Genomic DNA, 14,381 nt, shown 5'->3' with positions numbered 1-14,381 from the left:
CAAAACACCCTGCATAGATGGGTGGGGTGAGCTTATACATTGGTAAATATTTCCAAATGATCATATTATGACGTATAGGGCTTAAATGTTTAATGCCTAACTGAACTGAAAATGCATGGGTGCATGTGTGCACGTGCGTGCGTGCGTGCGTGTGTGTGTATGCATGCGTGTCATTCACTTGCCCAGGGGGAGAGAGGGGTATAAGTAACAGGGTTAACAGACACCCTTTATAAACTACTCTCTTTGACGCGAGTGTTGGCTAACTTGACCTGAAGTGAAGGGAAAACTTGCGAGCACATAGACCCTCGCTTAGCTGTGGCTTGATCACCGTCTACAGACCACCATGCAAGGCACATACATCGGCATGAGAAGTTAAACTCAAATCTCATTAGTAAAGTCAAAATAGCATTGCTAATAACGTAATTCTATAACGTTACACAAGCACTTTCTTCCAGCTTCATGTTTCCACAGTGGCATCATGGCATGACGTAGGTGGTAGGGCACACACACAACAGGGAAAATCAATCAATCAATGAGGATAAAAGGGCTGTGTTATGACAGCCTGTTTGAACAATTACAAAAACAGCCGGGGGGCTAGATGGACAGACAGGATCGATGGAAGGATCGATATATTGACCATATTGAAAACTGGAAAGCTCGCCTCAAAACACAGTCACCCCAGGCATAGAGCCTCAAAACACAGTCACCCCAGGCATAGAGCCACAGTCACCCCAGGCATAGAGCCTCAAAACACAGTCACCCCAGGCATAGAGCCACAGTCACCCCAGGCATAGAGCCTCAAAACACAGTCACCCCAGGCATAGAGCCTCAAAACACAGTCACCCAGGCATAGAGCCTCAAAACACAGTCACCCCAGGCATAGAGCCTCAAAACACAGTCACCCCAGGCATAGAGCCTCAAAACACAGTCACCCCAGGCATAGAGCCTCAAAACACAGTCACCCCAGGCATAGAGCCTCAAAACACAGTCACCCCAGGCATAGAGCCTCAAAACACAGTCACCCAGGCATAGAGCCTCAACACACAGTCACCCAGGCATAGAGCCTCAAAACACAGTCACCCCAGGCATAGAGCCTCAAAACACAGTCACCCCAGGCATAGAGCCTCAAATAGAGCCTCAAATAGAGCCTCAAATAGAGCCTCAAATAGAGCCTCAAAACACAGTCACCCCAGGCATAGAGCCTCAAATAGAGCCTCAAATAGAGCCTCAAAACACAGTCACCCCAGGCATAGAGCCTCAAATAGAGCCTCAAAACACAGTCACCCCAGGCATAGAGCCTCAAAACACAGTCACCCCAGGCATAGAGCCTCAAAACACAGTCACCCAGGCATAGAGCCTCAACACACAGTCACCCAGGCATAGAGCCTCAACACACAGTCACCCAGGCATAGAGCCTCAAAACACAGTCACCCCAGGCATAGAGCCTCAAAACACAGTCACCCAGGCATAGAGCCTCAACACACAGTCACCCAGGCATAGAGCCTCAAAACACAGTCACCCAGGCATAGAGCCTCAACACACAGTCACCCAGGCATAGAGCCTCAAAACACAGTCACCCAGGCATAGAGCCTCAAAACACAGTCACCCCAGGCATAGAGCCACAGTCACCCCAGGCATAGAGCCTCAAAACACAGTCACCCCAGGCATAGAACCTCAAAACACAGTCACCCCAGGCATAGAGCCTCAAAACACAGTCACCCCAGGCATAGAGCCTCAAAACACAGTCACCCCAGGCATAGAGCCTCAAAACACAGTCACCCCAGGCATAGAGCCTCAAATAGAGCCTCAAATAGAGCCTCAAAACACAGTCACCCCAGGCATAGAGCCTCAAATAGAGCCTCAAATAGAGCCTCAAATAGAGCCTCAAAACACAGTCACCCCAGGCATAGAGCCTCAAATAGAGCCTCAAAACACAGTCACCCCAGGCATAGAGCCGGCGGAACGGCTCAGCCTAGTGTTCCTAAACATAACATAAGTAAACTATGCTTAAACGGTTAAACTTAACCTTATTCGTAACCTTAACCTCGGTAAAACGGTGCCAAAACCTAACCCTATTCCTAAACTTAGCCCCAGTAAAACTATGCCTAAACCTAAACGTATTTCTAATCTTATTCTCAGTCAAAACAAATAAAATAATACAAGAACCGCCCCACCGAGCCGTCGGCGGAAAAAACGAGGGTGAGCACCATACTCCCATGGCGGCCATTTTGCTCCGACATCATACCCGCTGAGGTGGGGAACTCCACCCTGTCCGGCGGGTGCATGTACAGACAAATCACATCACATGGGATAGACAAGAGGACGAGACGGAAAACAATGGATTGAAGTGAAAGCTGAGCCAAACCCACCTTGTAGACCTCGGAGAAGAACCCAGAGCCGATCCACTCGCACGTGAAGTCGTCGAGGCGTGTCAGGCAGGAGAAGGCACTGATGAGGGCTCTGTAGGAGGAGGAGGACGGACACCGACTGCCCACCTGTCAGGATGAACATTCATCAGGAGGATGGACGTGATGATGCGATTTGATGCAATATGATGATATACTGTATGCGTGTTCACTGTTTTTTTGACAGCACAGGGATGGACACCACATGATGTCCACATCGACATTCACATGATGTCCACACATTATAAATACATGAGTAAACTAGTGCTACAACTAAGGGTTTTCATAATCGTTAATTCCGTCATGATAATTTGGGATTATTTGGTTAATCAATGCGAATGATTTACACAATGATGACAGTATAAAGTGACGGTCGTAAAAGTACAAAATAATAGCAAATGCTGTTTACCCAGCGGATTTCATAACATTGTTGTTATAATACCGGTAAGCGTTGACATTCTTTTGTTGACGTTGTAAAATGCACATAAATGTTTAAATGATACATTCCTAAACTGATTATTTGATTAATACAATATTGATGAAACGATTAATCAATTGACCGTTTCAGCCCTAGAGACAATAATCAAGCCGTTAATGTAATACATTATGTAATACATCTTAAACCGGGCCAGTGTCCTTTCAGTCGACAGACACTGGTTGTGTTAATCTGTATATGGATGTAGTTCACAGGTCAAAAAGCCAGGCAGCTTATGTCATGAGCAATAGCAAATGCATACAACCGTCACAGACCTGTGACGGATACATATAGTAGTAATACATATAGGATACCTGTGACGGAGAACCCATCTCTCCAGCAACTCCCCCCGCGATGCCATCTCGGTCGTCAGAGAATCGGTCCGGGCGCATGCTGGGGAAGCCGGCGATGGAGTTCCGTTTGTTCCGGTCCATGGCGTAGAAGACGTTGCCGGTACCAGTGATGGTGACTTGTTTCTCTACTGGTCAATCCCCATTAGTGACTTGGTAGAAACTAGTCATTAGTTACTACCAAAAGGTGGGAGCTTCTCTTCCTTGGAATCATAAATCGAGCAGAACAAGTAGCAGAGCAGCAGAGCTCTGCCCCTCCTCCAGGTTTGGGGTTTTTATACCCAAGGCAGGCAGAGGCGATGAGGCCCAAAGACCGGTGTTAGATAGCGACTAATACACCCGAAAGGGACTGTAGGGCTGTTTCTGGAGGGTCCCCACATCACAAGAGTATAACAGACTGCTTTAATTACCCTCGGTCCAAGGGGGTGACATTAACTTCTCTCACCAGCGTGTACTAAATGCAAAAGGTCTTGCCCTATATACGTCGTGTTAAAACTGTGAGTAGAATTAAACTCCAATTTAAGACCATCTGGGATCGAGAAGCCTCTGGCAAGCCCTGGGTTTTATTGCATGTGTGAGAAAATCCTGGAAGAGAAGGCTTGCAAGTGTCTGGTACGCCATGGGAGATCTAGAGGAAAAAAGAGAAGACATGAAAGTGAGAATGACCGTGTTATTGTATTATAGGAAGTTGAGTTTTACAGAGTATGTTTATGTGTAAGTGAGAGTATTTGTAGATCAAACAAATGCTCAATTATGTCCTTTGTGTGGTCCTACTGTATATTGACAATAAAACAAGTCTATTTCTGCCACTTAGGGTCTAATATCTAAACATTGGTCTTTGTTGACACTACTCCTTTTCCAGAGATAGGATAGATGCACACAATCCTTTTCCAGAGATAGGATAGATGCACACAATGTTAACGAATAGATCAACACAAGACCAGCAAGACTAGCTCAGGAAATGAATACAGGTCTGACTTTCCTCTTATGTGTGACCTGATCTCATCATCACCGTTTGTTCTGTTGTCAGAACTCATAAACTGGAAGTTGAGTCATTCTTTTAAACATTTATCAACTGATTTAATGCAAATGCGTTTATCTTGCCACTGGCAAACATTAACTACTGAAAGGAATTTCCTGCTTGACTATACAGCGAGCTGAATGTATGCTTAATCGAAAAGGCTGAGAGAGAGCACAACAAGGCATGCTCTATGTGAAATAATACAGGTAAATACACCAAACAGGATCCCTTTCTCCGTTTTGTCTGTTATAAAAGGTTGATGGCTTGATTTTCATGAATTCACCCGTAAAAATATAAAATGCCTGAACATCAAGTGGTTACAGCAAGATTCATACAGGTCTGTGTCGAGTTTTTCTTTTCCATAAAAAAAGACAAGGAGTCAATCAGCTACAGACATTGACTTATCAGTTTGGCAAAATTAGAATAATAATGATAGTGATAATATTAGTTCAATTCTCATAACGTTTCTTAGAAGCTTACTCAGATGACTGTGACACAGTGGTGATAACTTGGTGGTACAGTACCTTTGGTTGCATAAACGCTCTAGTGTGGAACTGATGTTAGGACAGCTAAGCCTGGCTTTTACAAGACAGGCCCACAATGTAATGGCTTTAATAGGGGCAGATTGTCCAATTATAGGAGATTAGCCAAGAAATAGCCAAAGCTATCTAAAACAAGATCAGCAGGGCACAAAGGTGACAGGGGTCCTGTGGCTAAGGGTCTTCTTATTTTCTTTTTTTTTGAGGGGCGCTAGACCCTCCTATGTCCAGCTTTGTGTGTTTTGTGTAGCCCATAGCAATGATTTGTTTGGCTAAGCACCCCATAGTGATGATGTGAGCCTGAGCATTGTACGAAACGAATGTAAAACAGTGAGGACAGAAAATTGAGGACGCCACAAGTGATTAGCTGGAATGTGATGATGTACGATGAAAAGAGCACCCATCACTTCACACGGGTGCGATTGTTTTTTTAAACATTTGTAAACAATCTGGATTTTCACATCTGTTTTTGAGGGCTATATGTCCAGCTTTAACACAAACATTGAAGACAAAAGTGAGGACGCAAATTGTGATTGGCCGGGATGAGATGATGTACAGTTGGAGGCCATGGTTATTGTCCTTTTCTTTTTGCTGAGGTTTGCGTGATCTGCGCAAAAGGACAGTTAACCCATTTTGGGCGGGAACCCCTTTTGGTGTTTTAAACATTATGTTATAATTTAGCTATTGAAAAATAGCAGATCTACAAGCTCGTAGCGCGCCACCGAGTGGCGCGCTACGAGCTTGTAGGTCTGCTATTTTTGAAAAACCGTGAAAATATTTATTTCAGAAAACTGGAGGATTTAGAAGGATTTTTTTAAAATTTTGAGGTCAGGCCTAAATGGGTCAAATGATAAGGGACAATATCGGTGGCACCCAACTGTATGACGATGAGAGCACCCCTCACTTCACACTTTTTAAGAAATAATTATGATGCTTTGACAAAATACAAGGTGAACCAAGTGGTGGACAAAAGACAGGTTCAAACGCAGATCTGGAAGTGGTGACAAAGGAAAGGAATCTCTATTCACGGTAAAAAAATAACCACCTAACAATTTCTTCTTTGCTATTGCACTTCCTGATATGTTCCTGGGGGAGCAGAATGAGACTTTGGTTGAGAATATATAGCAAGCTGAGGGTAGAGGAATGACCTCACTCTCATTCTGAGCTAAACTTTCCAAGTGTCGGTCCACCCAGCAGCTCCAAGATAAACCCCTCAATAAAACTACATTACAATAGAACTTGACGGTGGTTTCAGCCCTATAGGAGTTTTTTGAGGGGCTCTATATTCAGCTGTTAGTGTAGATTTTTGTCTTACACAAACATTGCATTCCCATTGACAATGAATAGAGAATTTACGTCATGTGTCTGAGCAAATAGACATGTTACGTCATGATGATGTATGATGATAAGAGCGCCCCTCACTTCACATGGGTGTGATTTTTTAAGTATAAGATTGCATGCTTAATTGAGATTTTCACAACATTCAGAGCCCTGAGCAAAAGTATATAAATTTTGCTCTTATAACACTATACCACTCTACATACTGGAACTGCACATTTAAATGTCTTTATACTTTTTTTACTATTTCAATAAAGTCAGTAGGCTCATCTAGGCTCAAAATCCAATTCTGGATTGGGTGTTAATATAATAGGCTTAACCCAAACCCAAACTAAAGACATGTTAACCCCTGTGATTCTTTTTGCCAGTTCAGTCAATATATGTTATAGAACAGTCTCTCTTCGGGCAAAGGGTCTTGGGTCTTCAAGAAGTCATCTACAATTTAGGAGTTGCTTCATTAGCAATGCATGAACACTTAGCAAAAACTAGTTAATGTATTGGCCTCATGTGCAAACTGCAAAATACAGTACAGTACAGTAGTCATTCCGGCCAATCACTTTTGGTGTCTTCACTTTTCTGCCCTCACTTTTATCCTCAATATGTGCTTTGCTCAGGCAATCAAATCATCACTATGGGGTGATCAGCCAATCAAATCATCACACTTGTGTTTACACATTGAGGGGCTAGTGCCTCTCAATAATGATTAAATACAGCAAATAGGCAATGGCACGCTATTTAAACTCAAGTCCACTGTGTGTGGACACAATGGGCCCTATTATGCGTGTCTTAAGTACCAGGTCTTATGACTTAACTTAAGACCTGGAGGCGTGGTCAATGCTGTTTGGCCACTCAGAATAGCCAAATGGCATTGATCACGCCTCCAGGTCTTAAGTTAAGTAATAAGACCTGGTACTTAAGACATGCATAATAGGGCCCAATGCATGCACACACCAGCAAGCCACACTAGAGTGTTACCCTCCAGGTCTGTTCCGGAGGTGATCACTCTCCCATTGTAACACAGATCTAGATAGTAGTCATGGTCAGGAAATATGTTTCCGGCGATGCAAAGACCAAGCGGAAAGAATAACAGACAACATTAATACTAATGTGACTCAGGCACATCAAGTAACAGAGCAGGCAGAACTGACATCCCACCACCACCAGTGGATAGAGATAGGGGTTGGAATGGAGAGAGTAGGGCCGTAGGGCGGTGCGATGGTCCCATAATGACAGATTGCAAACAGTGCATTGACATGACAAGTGTAAGAGGGAGGGGTATTTACTATTTAGACAGTCAGACTTGGCCTTGTTCTTTCAGTATTACATCACGTCATATACACTAAACACCTCTTCCAGAGTTGGACCCATCAGGACAACATAGTGAGATCATCCTCTCAGTCCGAGCTACATCCTTAAAAGGATTTTCATCATCGTCCTCGTACTATTTTTTTCTCTCTCTCTGCACTGACGCATCAGTCTGTGTGCCTTTTTGAAAGAGTCCGACAGTAATAAAAAACTCTCTCTGCCAAGGAAAATGTAGGCTACGAGCAGCAGGCCCAAGCTTTATCTGATTTCAGTTTAGTTTTTCCTCCTGAGCCCAGAGAGCAAGCAGGCATGCACGTTTCATCTCATTGTCAGTCTCACACAGGTGAAAGAGAACAAGTACTGCCTAGTGTGAAATATAAATTCTTACTTCCTTCAATTCAAAAACAATGCAAAACAATAAGGGACGAATGCTTTATCCACTCGCCCACGTTAGTGGCCAAGAGGCCTCTTGGATACAAACAGGCAAAGAGTGAACGCTGAGCGAAACACAAACTTCCCACGCTTACATTTCAGCCTTGCCATCACAGAAGTAGGCAACTGAAATGCACAAAGCCAGGCCTGTGTTCTCCTGCAGCCACTGCAGATGGGATATGGGTAAAGTCAACAGTCTCGTTCGTTAAGGCTTTACCTTACCTAACTATAAGGTGGCCAACCTGATTCTTACTAAACCCCCTACTGTATATGGAAAATGTTGACAATACCAAAAAGGTTTAAGTGTTATATTTTTAGGGGTGCTAGCCCCTCCTATATCCAGCTTTTAGTTACCGTCCACTATCTTCGTCCTAAAAGCATTGACAATGGTCAGTGTCTATTTTACCTTCATGATGATGTACGACGATAAGAGCGCCCCTCACTTCACACAGGTGTGATTTTTGATGAACAATTAAACATCATTCACTAGATATTGTTATGCCACGGAAAATAAGAATAAACTATTTAGCACATTTTGGTGATATGGACAGGCCTTAAGAAGGCCAATATAATAATATGACTATATGTGCAGAATTATGCAGCTCTTAGAATCAGATATAGAACATCTCATCACTATTTCTGTTTCCCAGCCATCCCCTGCTGCCCAGTGCACTGCCCACAAATGTGAATGCATGAATTCAAATGACCACACGAAAGGGAATTGTAAACTAGTGGGCAGACTGTTCTTGGTCTGTAAAATGTGGCCTTGTGATATTCAAAAACAGATGGGCCATCCCAAAAGTAGCCTGGGGCCAAATGTTTGAGCAGTAGTTTAGGGGCCCTCACACCGGTCCAGCTGTGCCCGTAGTCCCGTACTCCTACTGGATTATAGGCTAATAGAAAATGTCAGTAGTAAATCAACCTCTAAAAGTGAGTTTGATGATGGGTTGTGCAACTTGTGCAAGTGAGTGTCTGTGCAGTATATGAGTGGCAAACAGCTACTTCACTACTTTTTCATCCAATCTCCCCACAACCATCATTATTATGTTATGGCAAAGATAGCCAGCAGCTCAACAAAAGTCGAGTAACCACAATCAACTGATCAAGACACACTTGTAAACCGTTGATAATTGTCACGACAGTTGTCTCCAGTCTAGAGAAGACTGTCTATAAGCTTAATCAGGGGAGGAGGAATGTTGGGTAGGTGAAACGCCCTGACGAACACAGGGACATGTTCATCAAATATGCAAGCTAGGTCACATTCATCCAAAGAAAAATACCTGTCCCCTCTTGAGTCTTATCAGAGTACAATCTATTGTGGTAAACCGCCAAGATACGTGAGCAGCGGCATGCCTGTCATTCCATGGGGCTTAAAAGTCATGTTTCAGGGCTAAAAAATAATTAACTATAGTAGCAGCCAGGGACTATGGTGGATGGGAAAATGCTTCCATGTGAACTATTATTATTATCATCATCATTAATACTAGCCATGGTTCAATCATCATGACAGTCATGTTTCAGGGCTACATTTATACAGGCAAACAACTTAAGTACGGTATTTCATTGCATGTGCAGCCTACTATAGTTTCGTTGCTGTGGATAATGTCCCACCACCACCACCACAGCACAGGTAAGGCGGCAGCCTGCAGCCATGCCAGGGGGGGGGAAATGTAAACACTCTACACTCAAATCAACACACACGCTTCAAAAAAATCGTTTTAAGTTACCGTTAATGTTATTGTTACTGCATACAAAATGACTTGCCGTTACCTTTTATGTATTCGTCATGAAAGTCGACAGTTCAGCCAAGGCTCTGTGCAGCTCCATTCCTCGAAGGATCGATGAGGCTGTGCTAGTTTGTCTGCAGGGTTGGTTGGGCTTTTAGTTTGTCAACAGAAAGTCACGCTAACCAACCGCTAGCAACACACACGGGACGTTAGCACGAAGCAGCAAGCAAGCCCATAAAGTCACACGCACTTTATTTACGTCCTGTAAACACTGGATAATATAACATCCCAGGACGACACCGTCGGCGACGGAGCAGCAAAGCAACAAAAGTTTCTAGTAGTAATAATGGCCTCCCAGCGAGCAAAAAAAACACTATTGTTTATTGTCCGCCTAAGATCATATTTCAGCCGCTTGTTGCTGGTTTGACAGCTCTCTCTCTCTCTCTCTCTCTCTCTCTCTCTCTCATTCAGGCACCTCCCACTGTCTCCGCCTACATGTTAAACCTATACCTAGGCAGTACGACGGTGTCGCAGGCTAAACTGAAACACATCGCGCTGTGTGCGCGCGCGTGTGTGTGTGTGTGTGTGTGTGTGTGTGTGTGTGTGCGTGCGTGCGTGCGCGCGCGTGCGTGCGTGCGTGCGTGTGTGTGTGTGTGTGTGTGTGTGTGTGTGTGCGTGCGTGCGTGCGTGCGTGTGTGTGTGCGCGCGCGTGTGTGTGTGTGTGTGTGTGTGTGTGCGTGCGTGCGCGTGCGTGCGTGTGTGTGCGCGTGTGTGTGTGCGTGCGTGGTGCGTGCTTGTAAATGCAATATTTGTTTGACATGATCATCATCAGATTCATCATCATATTGAAAACAGTCCAAGACTATAGTAAACCCCCTGCACATTATGTGTGCAGACGACGCCATCTAGTGGACATAACAGTAGCCGCCGCTGGACAGCAGCAGACAGCAGAGTTTGACAGAAATACAACAATGTGCAAACACAGCAGCAAGATGTGTGAACTGTTGCGACAAAATAAGGTTAGTCAGGTTGTATTCCATTCCATTGGCTTGGCTAACCTTCTTTTGACTAAAGTAGTCCTTTAGGGTGGTACAAGGACTGTACCAACAACTACCAAGTAGACCTACTGCACATGTTAGCTCTGGTCCATAGCTCTAACGCCTTTACATTGCAAAGACATTAGAGCTATGGGCCAGAGGTACTGAACATGTAAACAGAGCTGCTACCTTTAAACATCTTAAATCTGAGGGGTTTTTGTATACTATTTAAATAGTCTTGAGAAAAAATGGTATTTGTCCCAAAGTGACTGCAAAAAAAATGCTGCTATTTGTCCCAAAGTGACTGCAAACAAATGCTGCTATTTGTCCCAAAGTGACTGCAAACAAATGCTGCTATTTGTCCCAAAGTGACTGCAAACAAATGCTGCTATTTGTCCCAAAGTGACTGCAAACAAATGCTGATATTTGTTTCAAGCTTTATACCCTGTATAACATGTATATAACGATGCAATGTGACATAGCTCTGTTTACACAATGCTGTACCCCCTCCTACTGTATATTTCCCCCATTTTCAACAGTTTTAATTATATTACACTTGCTTTGGCAATGTAAACAGGTTTTATTCTCATGCCAATAAGGCTCCTTTGAATTGACTGAATTGAATTGACAGCACACTCTCGCCATCTAGTGGCCAGAGGTAGGGATAGCTGTTCCATAATAGACAGCAGCAGACAACCCAGAGCAACCGATGAACTGTATCGTTCAAAAAGGGGGCAGGGCAGCGCTCTATGTCCATTATTAGGTAACCCAGCGTTACTACTAGTACTCAGTTGAACGTCAACGATCAGATCCCCATATCATTGATCAATCTGACAACAGTCAGCCAGATGAGCTATAAAACCGAGGAGCACAGTTGATATGAATCGTGCAGAAATGGCAGACGATGAAATAGACTACAATATCTGCTTTCCTGATGTTGTGGTATCGGGTAAGGCGTTATGTTTCGACATGGCTTTGCTAGCTAGGTTGCTAACGTTCTCTCTCTCTGAGGAGTCTGAGCTATTATCACTGTAGGCTACAAGCTACATAGCGATCCATAGCAACACATACATCTCAAAAAGGGCGCACGATAGCACACATCTACCAAATAACAACCAAGAATCGTGGACTATATACTACTATTGTATAACGGTATGTTTGTTTGGTGGTCTGTCTGTGCTTTCAGAGAGACATTGGCAGGAGACAAAGGAGCCAGTTGTCATCCTATTGGGCTGGGCTGGTTGCAAAGAGAAGCACCTCTCCAAGTACAGCTCCATCTACAATGAACAGGTTGGCAAAGAACAAGAAAAACGAATTACCGTAAAGGGAATGGTTTAGACTATTACTACTATTATTGATGTTGAAATACAGGAGCGTAGACCTGCTCCATCCTATTCAGCTATTATTAACACAGGAGGAAAATGTAATTTATTCTTTGAATTGTTTTGTTTTTGTTCCAAGCCAATTTTGCTGCTGCTCTGTCAACTTTGTCTAAGCACAACTGATAATATTTCTAATGTCTGTACTCAAATCTTCTATTAACGGCTAGGTGTGCCATCATTCTCATTTCAGCCTATTTCAACCAATTACTTGGTCAGAAGAACTACCTGTATTAATATAAATATTTTATTCCACTTTTGTCTTTTTTGGGTGACTCCTCTGCGTACCACCATATGGGGGCTCAAGTACCACTAGTGTTACTAGTACCAGTGATTGGGAACCTCTGGTTTAGAGTAGACAATTTCTATGTTTGTTTCTATTCCAATTTAACATTCTCATTGACCGTTTGTTTCTCTAGGGATGTGTCACGGTCTGCTATACAGCCCCCTTAAAGACGGTCTTCATATCAGAGTCTTTTGGCTACAAGGAGCTGAGCGGCACAGCCCTCAAACTGCTGGAAGTCCTCTATGACTACGAGGTGGAAAACAGCCCGATATTCTTCCACATATTCAGCAACGGTGGTTTCATGCTGTACCGTTACGTCGTAGAGCTCCTGCACAGTGACAAACAGTTCAGCTCTCTGCGAGTGATCGGGGCAGTAGTGGATAGCGCCCCGGGAAGTGGGAACGTGCAGGGGGCCTTGCGTGCGCTGAGGGCCACCCTAGGGCCCAAAATAAACCCCATTCTGAGGTACATTCTCCTAGTGCTTTTTGCAGTAACTGTTTTCCTGCTACGGGTGGTGCTGTACCCCATCACCAAATATATCCACAAGAACCACTATGATGCCCTGCGAGACAAGCCCCCCAGCTGGCCCCAGCTATATCTCTACTCCAAAGCTGACCAGGTGATCCGCCACAAAGAGGTGGAGCTCATGGTGGAGACCCTGACCCAGAAAGGTGTCCCAGTGGACAGCTTTGACTTTGCTTCCACTGCACACGTTAGCCATTACAGAGAGTTCCCAGAGCAGTACACTCTGAAGTGCCGCAATTTTTTGGACGCCTGCATGAAGGACTCAGAAGGGACAGAAATCAAAAAGAGACACCATGTTCAGAAAGAGTGATGCTTTTCTGGTTGTTGTTTTTTCTCTTTGTTTTCAGAAAGAAAATGGCTTACGATGTAGCTTCAGTTAGAGTGTGTTTTTACCGTCGGAGGTCTTGAATGTTAATTGGTGTTATAATGATCCGTAAACTATTGTGACACTGACAATTTTGTAGTTAAATGATCATGGCGAAAGCACATCCTGGGCTGCTAGCTCTACAGAATTGACCTAGATTTGTTTTGATTGCTTTCAGATGTTTTCCTTTGATCTGGGTTTAATCTATGTCTGTGTAAGACCTACAATTGTAACCTCTAAGGACTAGAAATGTGGTACAACGTCTATCCTGCGCTATACTTGTATTTGCAGCACTACTGTCATGTAACGGATGTAAAGGCAACTAAGAAATAGAAACTTAAAAACATTGAATATTAGAAATGAAGGTAAAATGGCGTAAACCTCCGGTGAAATTAGTTGGATTTTAGGTTAGTTAGTAGAATCTATAACTAAGCAGGCTGGGCATTGAAAAATTACATATTTCATTACAACATTTTAATGTTTTAACTGCCGGTAATAAAAAAAAAAATGCACAATTGTGATTCTACTTAGAAAGATTAATGGCACATGAATGTTAAATGGAAATGAAAATATATTGTAAATTATTCCAACGAGGCACTTGAGAAAGACATTGTAAACACTGTATTTAACAGTAGTTAAGTTTTGGAAGCTTTAAAACTGTAATTGGGGTCAAAATGTATAACAATTCCCAGCCCTAATAAGTGGTACACAAGTAATTTGTCACAAAAAAATAAAGTGTTAGACTATGAATGTATATTGTTCAACACTGACTAAAATGTGTTTTTTCTAACTAATGTGCCTTTGAATAAATGAGAGTGACCATTGAATAGTATGTCAAATTTTGAATGCTAAAGAGTTGGGATACACTACATAATTTTGAACTATTGCTAATTTATTGGTAACATTGGTAACAAGCTATGATTTTTAGGAGTCTCAGGTCAATTTGTACTACAGACAAGAGACAACTGATGATGTGGTAGTCATCACACTTATTGTCTCCACCAGGCCGAAGGCATGGGGACAGGCCGAAGGCATGGGGAGAGAGTATGTTTTGCACTCCGTCCGTGTGTGTGTGCGTCCGTCCGTCCTTCCTTCCGTCCGTCTGTTACCAGCTAATCTCTGCCACCGTTGGCCCGATCCATGCCAAACTTTGCACACACACTCCCTGGATGCCAACGACGAACCTCTGCCCCAAATA

At 43.4% G+C, this 14,381-nt stretch overlaps 2 protein-coding genes across 2 annotated transcripts in view; one reads left to right on the top strand and one right to left on the bottom strand.

Annotated features, from left to right (window-relative positions):
* The window catches only part of tesk2 (testis associated actin remodelling kinase 2), a 64,099-nt gene extending 54,072 nt beyond the window's left edge, over positions 1 to 10,027 (bottom strand). The window contains exons 1-3 of the mRNA XM_079529980.1: positions 9,636 to 10,027; positions 3,195 to 3,858; positions 2,370 to 2,495 (exon numbers count right to left, since the gene is read on the bottom strand). Coding sequence (XP_079386106.1) covers positions 2,370 to 2,495; positions 3,195 to 3,314 — 246 coding nt within the window. The 5' untranslated portion in view covers positions 3,315 to 3,858; positions 9,636 to 10,027. The remainder of the gene's footprint in view (positions 1 to 2,369; positions 2,496 to 3,194; positions 3,859 to 9,635) is intronic.
* Positions 10,028 to 11,368: 1,341 nt separating this feature from the next.
* Positions 11,369 to 14,010, top strand: tmem53 (transmembrane protein 53). Its single transcript, XM_079529685.1, has 3 exons — positions 11,369 to 11,578; positions 11,816 to 11,919; positions 12,428 to 14,010. The coding sequence occupies exons 1-3, from the start codon at positions 11,509 to 11,511 to the stop codon at positions 13,127 to 13,129; spliced, it is 876 nt and encodes a 291-aa protein (XP_079385811.1). The 5' UTR covers positions 11,369 to 11,508; the 3' UTR covers positions 13,130 to 14,010.
* The last annotated feature ends 371 nt before the right edge of the window (positions 14,011 to 14,381 follow it).

The sequence above is a fragment of the Electrona antarctica genome (genome assembly GCF_951216825.1).
Source record: "Electrona antarctica genome assembly, chromosome: 19".
Lineage (NCBI taxonomy): Eukaryota > Metazoa > Chordata > Actinopteri > Myctophiformes > Myctophidae > Electrona > Electrona antarctica.
Note: the sequence above shows the minus strand (reverse complement) of the source record. Positions and strands in the feature narration are given on the sequence as shown.

Coding starts and splice junctions, on each gene's coding strand:
- tmem53 (XM_079529685.1), top strand. CDS start 11,509: ATGAATCGTGCAGAAATGGCAGACGATGAAATAGACTACAATATCTGC. Junction 11,579..11,815: donor TCCTGATGTTGTGGTATCGG/GTAAGGCGTTAT, acceptor CTGTGCTTTCAG/AGAGACATTGGCAGGAGACA. Junction 11,920..12,427: donor GCTCCATCTACAATGAACAG/GTTGGCAAAGAA, acceptor TTGTTTCTCTAG/GGATGTGTCACGGTCTGCTA.